The 12,599-nt window shown below is 51.6% G+C and overlaps 1 protein-coding gene across 7 annotated transcripts in view; it reads left to right on the top strand.

The window, feature by feature from the left end:
- Positions 1 to 12,599, top strand: part of CIC (capicua transcriptional repressor) — a 98,711-nt gene that overhangs the window by 66,298 nt on the left and 19,814 nt on the right. For 6 of the 7 annotated variants that reach the window (XM_073655866.1, XM_073655863.1, XM_073655864.1 and 3 more), the window contains 9 exons: positions 6,365 to 6,514; positions 6,590 to 6,797; positions 7,045 to 7,174; positions 7,312 to 7,494; positions 7,696 to 7,861; positions 7,946 to 8,145; positions 11,959 to 12,187; positions 12,261 to 12,358; positions 12,444 to 12,599. The exon at positions 12,444 to 12,599 is cut by the window's right edge and continues 994 nt beyond it. In XM_073655866.1, coding sequence (XP_073511967.1) covers positions 6,365 to 6,514; positions 6,590 to 6,797; positions 7,045 to 7,174; positions 7,312 to 7,494; positions 7,696 to 7,861; positions 7,946 to 8,145; positions 11,959 to 12,187; positions 12,261 to 12,358; positions 12,444 to 12,599 — 1,520 coding nt within the window. The remainder of the gene's footprint in view (positions 1 to 6,364; positions 6,515 to 6,589; positions 6,798 to 7,044; positions 7,175 to 7,311; positions 7,495 to 7,695; positions 7,862 to 7,945; positions 8,146 to 11,958; positions 12,188 to 12,260; positions 12,359 to 12,443) is intronic. The other variant, XM_073655865.1, reaches the window with a different exon arrangement.

Raw genomic sequence — 12,599 nt, 5'->3', positions numbered from 1 at the left:
TCCTCCATCATTTGTCTATTACAAAATCTACATGCAGTCATGCTGGGAGTTGTAGTTCCACACCTTCTGAAGAGCGGCAGTCAGATGATCGGACACTCAAGTTGAAGGCTGACCACCGGGACCGGAAAGTGATATTTCATTGCCTCATAAGGTGGGAGTGCCCCTTTAAGCAGATTGCCAATGTCTTTACGACATGTCGAAAAACCTTTCTATTCACTGACAGTAAGCAGGAGGCAGTTTTTAAAACCTTTCTATTCACTGACAGCAAGCAGGAGGCGGTTTTTAAGCATTTTTTTTATATACATGTCCAATATCCCAAACATTCCTCCCTCTCCATTCTTTTTTTTTTCTGCCCATTTGTCAGTTTTCCAGGCACGCGGCCCAGTGCATTCAGCAGGAGGCCCCCCGGCCCTCGCCCGCCACATAGGTGCAGTTTTGTTTTTTTTGCACAGATTGCAGGCTGGCAGGGAACGTGACATCAGGTCGTGCCCTTCTGCCCCTCACCTCCTCCCCTTCCCCCACGAGAATAAAAATCCGGCCAACTAATGGACGCCGCTATCTGGCGGTTTGGAAACGTGATAGCGCCATTAGTCTGTCATCCGCGCAATTATCCTGTCAGCTCCGCCGGGCGTAATGTCGTCCTGACCTACAAGGAAGAAACATCCTCCGTACTGTCTGACCGTCATTACAACGTGCTCCTGACGGCGGAGGCACGGCTTGTAGGGGTGGGCAGGGTAGCAAACAGAAACCAGTTGCTCCTTTTTTTTTTAAAATACTCTGGACAGAATTGGTACCATTTCCCCACTGGAGAGAATTGGTTCCTTTCCTACTCTGGACTGAATTGAACTCCTTCCTTCTGTGGTAACTTACTATATAAACCCTTCTTACTTCACCTACAGAAGGAATATTTCCAACTATACTGCCATGTACTTCAGCTGGTTGTGTACAGAATCAGTCTCCTTCCCCATCTGGCAACTGACAATACCGTCCTTTCTTACTCTGCCCTACGGAGGTCTTCTCAACTGTAATGCAGTGAACTCTGACTAGAATCGGTCTCCTTCCCCATCTAGTAGCTTACAATATTGTCCTTTATCTCATTCCCCTACAGAGGTCTTCTCAAATATACTGCCATGTAATGCAGCGGGCTCAGACTGCAAACAGTCTTCTTCCCCCTCTGGTAGAAGATTATATATAACTTTCATGCTTTAGAAGGAATCTTCTTGAATAAACTGCTATGTAGCGCAGCAGGCTCTGGACAGAATTGGTCCCTTTCCTACTTTAGACTGAATTGATCTCCTTCCACCTCTGGCAGCTGACAACGTACTGTCTCTAAATAAATGTTCTCAGCTATACTGCTATATAATCCAGCAGACTCTGGACAAAATCTGTCTCTTTCCTCTCTGGACAGTATCTGTATCAGTCTCCTTCCCTCTCTGGCAGCTAACACTATAGCCCCTTTTTACTAACCCCTACAAAATTCTTAACTATACTGCCATATAATGCAGTGGACTCTGAACACAATTGGTCTCTCTCTCCCTCCTCTGGCAGCTAACACTATAGTCCCTTTCTGCTACTACAGCGCATTCTGGAAAGAATCTGTCTCCTTCCCCTTCTGGCAGCTAACACTATAGCCCCTTGTAACTTCCCCACAGAAGGCATCTTCTCAGTTATACCGCCATATTACTGCAGGTTATACTTAGGGTGCCGCCTGTAAGTCGCAGTAAAAAAATAAAGTGGACCATAAAATGTCTGCAGTGTTGCCCGGTCGGCCCCGGCATGCACCACTACTGGGAGATGGTTGCGAGGTCTGTTACCCCGTTGCTGTTAGTGCTTGTGCACATGGGGCAGATATGCAGCAGAGTCTGGGCGCTCACTAATTGGGGGCGCAGAGGGGTTAAAGTGTCACACTGTCAGCTTTACTTATGGCAAGTAATTGTATATATTGCTGGCACTGCATGTTCCTTAACATCTGTTCCCCGGGATCTGTCCCCCTAGGATCTGCTTCCCAGGATGTACCAACCTCCTTATCACCCCAGGATCCTGTTCCTTAGGATCTGCTCCTTTAGGATCCTATTCCCTAGGATCTGCCTCCCCAGGATCTGTCCCCCTATACCCTCCGGATCCTCTTACTTTGGATCTGCTCCTCTAGGATCCTACTCACAAGGATTTGTCCCCCTATACCCTCTTTCTTAGGATCTGCTCCTTTAGGATCCTATTCACTAGGATCTGTCTCCCTATACCCTCTAGATCCTCTTCCTTAGGATCTGCTCCTTTAGGATCCTATTCACAAGGATTTGTCCCCATATACCCTCTAGATCCTCTTCCTTAGGATCTGCTTCTTTAGGATCCTATTCACTAGGATTTGTCCCTCTATACCCCCCCCCCCCCCCCCCCCGATCCTGTTCCTTAGGATCTGCCCCTTTAGGACCTTATTCCCTAGGATCTACCTCCCCAGGATCTGTCCCCTTATACCCTCCGGAACCTGTTACTTAGGATCTGCTCCTTTAGGATCCTATTCACTAGGATCTAACCCCCTATACCCTCCGGATCCTCTCCTCCCCACCCGATCCTGTTCCTTAGGATCTGCTCCTTTAGGACCCTATTCCCTAGGATCTGCCTCCCCAGGATCTGTCCCCCTATACCCTCCGGATCCTGTTACTTTGGATCTGCTCCTTTAGGATCTTATTTCCTAGGCTCTTCCTTCCACCCAGGATCTGTTCCTCGGGATCGTCTCCCAGGCTCCTCCTGAGGTTGTGGCAGGACAGTTTCTCCCCTCCCCCCAGCATTGGTTCAGTGACCCCTCCCTCTGCCCTGTGTCACCTCCTAGTCACTGCACTGCAATCTGACCCGCTTCCCTGCCAGGCTCCACCCTCCTCCCGCTGCCACCAATCCACACCCAGCAATTCTGCAACGTCATCTCATTACCATGCCATCCAGTAAAGGTTAGAGGGGGGAGAGGGGCAGTCGCGTCCTGACCAATCAGCGCTCTGGCAGCACGTAGTCTCTCATTTGCATATGACTGACATTCCTGTGCCAGCCAATGAGCAGGCAGAGCGGGTGAGAGAGCTGATTTGCATGTGAATGACACGGCTGAGGCAGCCAATCACAGGGCAGAGCGGTAAATGGGCATGCGTAGGGGGGGGCGCAGGCTTCCCTCTCCCCCCGCCCTCTGCTATTTCTCTCAGAGAGGGGAGAGTGAATGGTGCCTGATACAATGTTACAGGCCGGAGGGAAGGGACGCGGGGAGCGCGGGGCTCCGAGCAGCTGACGCCGCGGAGCACGGCCTGGACACACCGGCCCCCGGAGCAGAGGACGGGCGGCCGCACCAAAACAAACCGAGCGGGGATCCCCGTGTGTAGCCTCCATCCGAGCTACGCAGGCGGCACTCATCACTCCGCAGGCCGGCTGGAGAGGGGACTCCGACAACTGAGAGTAAACCCCTCCAACAACTGAGGGAGGAAACCGCCTCCGACACCTGAGGGAGAGGAAACCGCCTCCGACACCTGAGGGAGTGGAAACCGCCTCCGACACCTGAGGGAGTGGAAACCGCCTCCGACACCTGAGGGAGTGGAAACCGCCTCCGACACCTGAGGGAGTGGAAATCGCCTCCGACACCTGAGGGAGTGGAAATCGCCTCCGACACCTGAGGGAGAGGAAACCGCCTCCGACACCTGAGGGAGAAAAACGCCTCCGACACCTGAGGGAGAGGAACCCGCCTCCGACACCTGAGGGAGAGGAACCCGCCTCCGACAACTGAGGGAGAGGAACCCGCCTCCGACAACTGAGGGAGAGGAGCCCGCCTCCGACACCTGAGGGAGAGGAGCCCGCCTCCGACACCTGAGGGAGAGGAGCCCGCCTCCGACACCTGAGGGAGAGGAACCCGCCTCCGACACCTGAGGGAGAGGAACCCGCCTCCGACACCTGAGGGAGAGGAACCCGCCTCCGACACCTGAGGGAGAGGAACCCGCCTCCCGACAACTGAGGGAGAGGAACCCGCCTCCCGACAACTGAGGGAGAGGAACCCGCCTCCCGACAACTGAGGGAGAGGAACCCGCCTCCCGACAACTGAGGGAGAGGAACCCGCCTCCCGACAACTGAGGGAGAGGAACCCGCCTCCCGACAACTGAGGGAGAGGAACCCGCCTCCCGACAACTGAGGGAGAGGAACCCGCCTCCCGACAACTGAGGGAGAGGAACCCGCCTCCCGACAACTGAGGGAGAGGAACCCGCCTCCCGACAACTGAGGGAGAGGAACCCGCCTCCCGACAACTGAGGGAGAGGAACCCGCCTCCCGACAACTGAGGGAGAGGAACCCGCCTCCCGACAACTGAGGGAGAGGAACCCGCCTCCCGACAACTGAGGGAGAGGAACCCGCCTCCCGACAACTGAGGGAGAGGAACCCGCCTCCCGACAACTGAGGGAGAGGAACCCGCCTCCCGACAACTGAGGGAGAGGAACCCGCCTCCCGACAACTGAGGGAGAGGAACCCGCCTCCCGACAACTGAGGGAGAGGAACCCGCCTCCGACAGCTGAGGGAGAGGAACCCGCCTCCGACAGCTGAGGGAGAGGAACCCGCCTCCGACAGCTGAGGGAGAGAGGGGGACCCCCGGACAACAAAAGAAAGGGGAGCTCCGAGACAGCAAGAGAGAGGGGGAGACCTCTGACTACCAAAACATCCAGAAAGAGGCTTCCCCCTTCACCTCTCCAAAAAATAGAAAATAACATTTTTCTTCAGTGGTTCCTGATATAACTCTCAGTCCTTATTTTTACTACGGAGGTGGTCATGTTAAATTTCCGACAATTGAGAGTGAGAAAGATCTCTGACAACCGAGAGACAGAGGGAAACTCCTCTGACAACCGAGAGTAAGCCTCCAATCCGCTGAGACCTCCTGGAAGTGAGGGAGATACCTTTGACAATTGTGAGTGACCAGGAGAGAGACCCCTCCTCCAACAGCTGAGACATCCAGATAGAGATATAGTTGGAGAGAGCCCTCCAGAAAGAGACATTCCCTGGAAGAGGTTCTGTGTACGGTGCCGGCAGCCCCTCACCTGGAGCAGCAGATGATGGGGAATGCCCGGTGGCTGCCGTGTGGCGCTGTCATGTGAAGGTGGCAGCCCCTCCTCCCTGGCAGCTCTTCCACACATTTGTTATTGTTTCCCTGCGCTGCCCCTCGTGGCTCCTGGAGAGGGCACTCTACACCGCAGCGGCGTCACCCATAGCCTGTCCTCCTGCGTTGTGCCGCCCGGACCTGCAGGCTGTGTGAGAGCAATGACACCCAGGAGATGTCAGTGACGGCTCCCAGGGCATCGTGACCGACCTGTGCCCAGCATGTTCTCCGAGAAGACGCCCAATGCCCGCGGCCTCAGCATGTTTGGTTAGTTCCCTGCTCTACAGGTGTCCTCTTTCCTCTCCCCCCAGTGATGGGCAGTGCCCACTCTGTGCTGGCATTTGTAGATCTGGGTCAGGTTGTGTGTGTGTGGATGTGTAGGGGGCAGCGGGGAGCGAGTGGGAGGACTCCGCTTAGTGCATCGGCCTCCCCCGCACCTCCCTGACACATTATTTATTTATTTTTTTTTGCTCCCTGGTCCAACCCCTGGTAGTAAATGATTTAATTAATTGGTGAATCCAAAGCAGGAGAGGACTGAGCGGGCAGCCGAGGGGGCAGAGCTGGCAGTCGAGGGGGTATAGAGTGGGCAGCCTGGCACTGGATGTTGGCACAGGCAGTGAGCTCCAGCCTGATCAATGCATTGATTAACCCCCATCCATTCCTTCTTTCACTATTGCATAGTGGGGTAGTTTACCTCGTCTGTTGCGCTTGGCAAGTAAAGGGTGTTGTGATTTCATCTGCCGCGGGAATTTTAAAGAGGTTCTGCAGAATCTGTTCAGACAGAGCCTCCTCATTCATGAGTTTTCAGTGCCGGTCCTTCCGTTTGTCTGGGCAGGGTCAGAACCATTATCCATTACTCCTCTGGAGATGTAATGGTGGGTGCTGCTATACATCTAGTGCCCCAGCTCGGATGTGGCACCCCCCCAGGCAGTCTCTCCTCCCTCGTCGTCTCGTATTGTGTTTGTGGCCGCTCTGAGGTTGTATGGAAGGTCACAGTGAGTCTGAGAAAACAGGAACCAGAACAAAAGGAGACCTTCCTGAATGTAGGGTGTGCGCCCAGCTCTGCTACATACTGCAGGGGTCGGTCACTGCCACGAGGGGCCCCACTACCCAGCCAAATCTCAGAGGGAGTAATGAACATCATAAAGCCTCATTATTGCACAGTTCTGCATTTCTTGGTTAGATCTCTGCTTACTGTCAGTGAATGGAATTGTTTCTGGACTTAGAGATCTTATTCTTGTTTTTTCTTCCTCCTAGTCTGGACTAATGTGGAGCCGCGCTCTGTTGCCGTCTTTCCCTGGCATTCTTTAGTCCCATTTTTGGCCCCGAGCCAACCGGACTCTTCCGTCCAGCCCACCGAGGGGCAGCAGCCTGTCAATCACCCCGGGGCCACCAGCCAAAGCAAAGGTACGTTGCATCCCGCACCCACCCACTACATTGGCGCATATAATATGAAAGGTTAATCTTACTATGGTCCTCCAGAGCCCCACGAATCTGCATCGGTGGCCAATGAGACTGTCCCTGTGCCGAGCGTAGAAGATGAGCGGTGCGGAGTCACCCTGACCGATGCAGCGCCCCAACTACCCAACGAGGAGCCGGCGAGACAGTCCCAGCACCAAGAGGTCACCACGCAAGTCACTACCGCTGACCGGAGGGTGGACAGCGAGACGGAGAGCGACCACGATGACCCGTGAGTAGGGCGCTGACATTGCAGCAACATTAGTGCCGGCACTGTGGGCCCTGCTGGGCCGGCGGCACTGTGGGCCCTGCTGGGCCGGCGGCACTGTGGGCCCTGCTGGGCCGGCGGCACTGTGGGCCCTGCTGGGCCGGCGGCACTGTGGGCTCTGCTGGGCCGGCGGCACTGTGGGCTCTGCTGGGCCAGCGGCACGATTTCGGCACTTTGCAGAAGTTTTCACCTGTGCTCTAATACCTTGCAGGTTCTTTACGATCGGTCCCTCGGAGATCCCTCTCCAGGTGCATTCTGGGAAGCGCCGGACCCAGTCTCTCAGTGCCCTCCCCAAGGAGCGAGACTCTTCTTCCGAGAAGGATGGGCGAAGCCCTAACAAGGTAAGGAGAATTCTGATGGGGGTAAAGGGGGGAGTCATGGACTTGCACCCACCTCTCTATTATTGTGATGGGTTCCCCATTGATCGGACGTGTATGGTGTGGATACCCCCTTTAATACATGGTCTTTTTTTGCACAGAGGGAGAAGGATCACATTCGCCGTCCCATGAATGCCTTCATGATCTTCAGTAAGCGTCACCGGGCCCTGGTGCACCAGCGCCACCCGAATCAGGACAACCGCACCGTCAGCAAGATCCTGGGCGAGTGGTGGTACGCGCTGGGCACCAAGGAGAAGCAGAAGTATCACGACCTGGCCTTCCAGGTACCGATATGGGGTAAAACCGATTACTGTAAGGGGTGGTGACGGCGCCACAATAGGTATTCCACCTTAAAGGGGTTGTCCAGTTGATGACCAATCTGTAGGATAGCTCATCGGCTTGTTGTCGGGGCTCAATTAGGACAGCGGTGGGGTGCACCCCGGTATTGGCGCAGTCACTAGCATTGCCCGGATCTTCTATACCAGGTGAAAGAAGCACATTTCAAGGCCCACCCCGACTGGAAGTGGTGCAACAAAGACCGAAAGAAGTCCAGCTCGGATGTGAAACAGGTGATGCCCGGTCCCTGGGGTGTGCCTAAAGAGATGAGGGAGAGAAGCATGTCCGAGACTGGCATCACGGCCGCCCCAGGAGGTGAGACCACCCCTCATATCTGCATTCTGCCCCTGTGTGTATCTGCCCAACACTTGAGTTAATCTTCTTTTCTCCATTTCCAAGTTTCCTCCGATATCGCTCCGTCCGGTCTGATGCTGGAATCCAAGCTCGGGGCTCCTTCATCCAGTATGCCACCTGGAGATCGCCTACCCACTACCTCCACCGCGGCAACACAACTGTCTCGCCCCCGGGCGTTCTCCCACAGCGCCGTGCAGAGCATGGAGCACCGGGAGGACAGCCAGGCCCTGCAGGAGCTGAAGCAGGTACACCGCCGACCTCGGGGGAACTCGCACAGGGGGATTTCTGTGGAAAGTTCCTCTTACCTGTCACATATATATATATATATATATATATATATATATATATATATATATATATATATATATATATATATATATATATATATATATATATAATATAAATACACTGTATATGAAACCAGAACGGGAAGCAACGGGGAGACCTCAAAGAGGACTCGCAACGTATTACATCCACTGCCAGCTCTTAAAGGGAACCTGTCTCGTTGTATATGCAATCCTATTTGTGGGAAGGACCATGGCAAGGGTGCCACATCAGACTGCCAAACCAGAGCTGTGCGAGTCCCCTGCGATATCCTCATTCCTGCGCCTGTGCTGATTCATCCATGGTGTAAGCGACGTGACCCGTCCGTGGCGTAAGCGACTGGGCCACCATGGTCCTGCAATTATATATATTTTTTTTTTTGCTCAACTCCCTGCTGATTGATTGTAAGCTTAGGAGTCCAGTGGGCGGTCCTACTTGGCGATTGAAAGCCCCCATTGTATGAAAGTGCATTCAAAAGCTGTCAGTCACTTGAGTAGAACCGCCCACTGGACTCCTACTTATTAAAGGCGCAGGGCTTTAATAAGGAAAAACAGGTTACACAGAATCTTTTCCGTACTACACTATATCAGATAACATGATGGGTCATGTGACCGCCCCTTTTAAAGATTTTTTTTGGGTTAAATATTAAAAGGAAACAATCTAAGCTTCCTCAGTACCTCTGCTAAAGGCCACCTGTACATTCACTACTTCTCTATTACAGTAAATAAGCCCGTCACTGCTGGAGATGAGAAAATCAGGGTAGAAAGTGTCCCAGGTTACTAGTCTGTGATTATTAAGGTCCCACTCTCTAGTGCCCTCTGTCCTCCTGGGTCCCAGACGCAGGTGTAATGTCTGGGTCTGATTGTCCTTGTTAAAGAGTAACCTGTGTGGAGCGCAGGCGTTTGTGGCCATTACTCAGAGAACATTGGATAAGGTTTAAGTATTGGATAAGGCGCCACCTGGTGGTCACACATCCTCAGTCACATAGACAATTCTCTGCCTAATGGTCCTCTGATCACTGCCGGGCGGCCAATAGGAATGGCTTTCTGCCTGCCTGTTAGGAAAGGAGTAGATCATCTACAGAAGCCAGGCTATAGAGCTAAAAATGTTATCAGCTTCCAGCGGGGAAAGGAGACTGATCCTGTCCAGACCCATTTGCATTACATAGCAGCATAATTGAGAACATTTTGTTGGGGTTATATGGACAATTGTCAGAGAGGGAAGGAGACTGATCCTGTCTGTACCTCCAGGATTACTTGGCAGTTGGTTGAAAATTCTCCTTACGTAAGGGTGTAAAAAGGGATTTCATTTTCAGCTGCCAGAAGAGGAAGGAGACTGGTTTAATTCAGGGCCTGTTGCATTACTTGGCAGTAGACTGTTCCTTTCAGTGCACAGCATTTGGCAATTGGTTGAAAGAAGGTTTTATACTGTAGCTGCCAGAAGAGAAAGGAGACTGATTTTATCCTACAGTTGTTGCATTACTTGGCAGGAGATCTGAGAAGACTTCTACTGGGGAAGTAAAAAGAATTTATATAGTCACTTACCAGAGGGGGCAGGAGACTGATCCTCTCAGTGCCCACAGCTTTACTTGCAAGTTGGTTGAAGGAAGGATTTATCTTGTAGCTGCCAGAAGAGGAAGGAGACTTATTTTACGAAGAGCTTGTTGAATTACTCGGCAGTAGATCGGAGACTTCTTCTATAGGGGAAGTAAGAAGGATTTATATAATCAGCTTCCAGAGGTGGAAGGAGACTGATTCTGTCCAGAGCCCATGGCATTACTTGGCAGTAGGTCAGAGACTTCTACTGGGGAAGTGAGAAGGATGTATATAGTCAGCTGCCAGAGGTGGAAGGAGACTGATCCTATCCAGAACCCATTTGCATTACTTGGCAGTGGATATGAGTCTTTTACAGAGGAAGTAAGAAGGAATTAAACAGTTGCCAGAGGGTGGAGGAGATTTTTCCAAAAAATGTAAAAAATAAATAAATACAGTACAGACCAAAAGTTTGGACACACCTTCTCATTTAAAGATTTTTCTGTATTTTCATGACTTTAAAAATTGTACATTCACACTGAAGGCATCAAAACTATGAATTACCACATGTGGAATTATATACTTAACAAAAAAGTGTGAAACAACTGAAAATATGTCTTATATTCTAGGTTCTTCAAAGTAGCCACCTTTTGCTTTGATGACTGCTTTGCACACTCTTGGCATTCTCTTGATGAGCTTCAAGAGGTAGTCACCGGAAATGGTTTTCACTTCACAGGTGTGCCCTGTCAGGTTTAATAAGTGGGATTTCTTGCCTTGTAAATGGGGTTGGGACCATCAGTTGTGTTGTGCAGAAGTCTGGTGGATACACAGCTGATAGTCCTACTGAATAGACTGTTAGAATTTGTATTATGGCAAGAAAAAAGCAGCTAAGTAAAGAAAAACGAGTGGTCATCATTACTTTAAGAAATGAAGGTCAGTCAGTGCAAAAAATTGGGAAAACTTTGAAAGTGTCCCCAAGTGCAGTTGCAAAAACCATCAAACGCTACAAAGAAACTGTCTCACATGAGGACCACCCCAGGAAAGGAAGACCAAGAGTCACCTCTGCTTCTGAGGATAAGTTTATCCGAGTCACCAGCCTCAGAAATCGCAGGTTAACAGCAGCTCAGATTAGAGAGCAGGTCAATGCCACACAGAGTTCTAGCAGCAGACACATCTCTACAACAACTGTTAAGAGGAGACTTTGTGCAGCAGGCCTTCATGGTAAAATAGCTGCTAGGAGACCACTGCTAAGGACAGGCAACAAGCAGAAGAGACTTGTTTGGGCTAAAGAACACAAGGAATGGACATTAGACCAGTGGAAATCTGTGCTTTGGTCTGATGAGTCCAAATTTGAGATCTTTGGTTCCAACCCCTGTGTCTTTGTGCGATGCAGAAAAGGTGAACGGATGGACTCTACATGCCTGGTTCCCACCGTGAAGCATGGAGGAGGAGGTGTGATGGTGTGGGGGTGCTTTGCTGGTGACACTGTTGGGGATTTATTCAAAATTGAAGGCATACTGAAAAAGCATGGCTACCACAGCATCTTGCAGCGGCATGCTATTCCATCCGGTTTGCGTTTAGTTGGACCATCATTTATTTTTCAACAGGACAATGACCCCAAACACACCTCCAGGCTGTGTAAGGGTTATTGGACCAAGAAGGAGAGTGATGGGGTGCTACGCCAGATGACCTGGCCACCACAGTCACCAGACCTGAACCCAATCGAGATGGTTTGGGGTGAGCTGGACCGCAGGAGGAAGGCAAAAGGGCCAACAAGTGCTAAGCATCTCTGGGAACTCCTTCAAGATTGTTGGAAGACCATTTCCGGTGACTACCTCTTGAAGCTCATCAAAAGAATGCCAAGAGTGTGCAAAGCAGTCATCAAAGCAAAAGGTGGCTACTTTGAAGAACCTAGAATATAAGACATATTTTCAGTTGTTTCACACTTTTTTGTTAAGTATATAATTCCACATGTGTTAATTCATAGTTTTGATGCCTTCAGTGTGAATGTACAATTTTCATAGTCATGAAAATACAGAAAAATCTTTAAATGAGAAGGTGTGTCCAAACTTTTGGTCTGTACTGTATATCTGATAGAAACATGGGTAAATTAACATTTTGTTACACATGAGTTAATGGTTGCTTCCACCCGTTGAGTCCATTCGTGTAGTCATATACTGCAACAATGGCCATTATTCACAGATGTGCTCAAGTCATTCTCCGTATTCCAACCAGAAGGCCACGTTCGGCGGGCCAGAGCCCACGGCGTTCCCAATGCCTACACACAGCGAGAGCTCCGTCTGCCCGACGTCCCGCGCCTGTCCCACCCTTCCGGGACCTTATCGCCCGCCACGCACCACCAGCGAGGACATGACCAGCGACGAGGAGAGGATGGTCATCTGCGAGGAAGAAGGGGACGACGACGTGATCGGTGAGTTCCTGTCCCTCGCCGACGTCTTATTACTCGTCTTGTCTCCTTCCCTAATATGTCTCCTCCCCGGCAGATGACGGATTCGGCTGCACGGACATAGACCTGAAATGTAAGGAGCGGGTCACGGACAGCGACAGCGAGGGAGCATCTGGAGATGAGGCCGAAGGAAAGGTGAGTCGCACAAAGAGATTTCCCCCTCCTGAACCCTTTGCGTTTAGATTCCTGCAGTTTAACCCTGTCATTGCCTTTTCTCTAGGGTCCCCCACAAGGGGTTTTCTCGCCTGTTATTCGTTCCGCCTCCCTCTCCGGGAACTTTCCACTTTCATCCGATGACTTGAAAGCCGAAAGGCCCGTCAGTATGGTCCAGTCGCCCAAGCCCAGCGATCACCCGCAAGCCGCCTTCCCTCGCGGA

This window comes from Phyllobates terribilis, unplaced genomic scaffold (genome assembly GCF_046119375.1).
Source record: "Phyllobates terribilis strain yellow unplaced genomic scaffold, ASM4611937v1 Scaffold_12__6_contigs__length_324123572, whole genome shotgun sequence".
NCBI classification, from domain to species: Eukaryota; Metazoa; Chordata; class Amphibia; order Anura; family Dendrobatidae; genus Phyllobates; species Phyllobates terribilis.
Note: the sequence above shows the minus strand (reverse complement) of the source record. Positions and strands in the feature narration are given on the sequence as shown.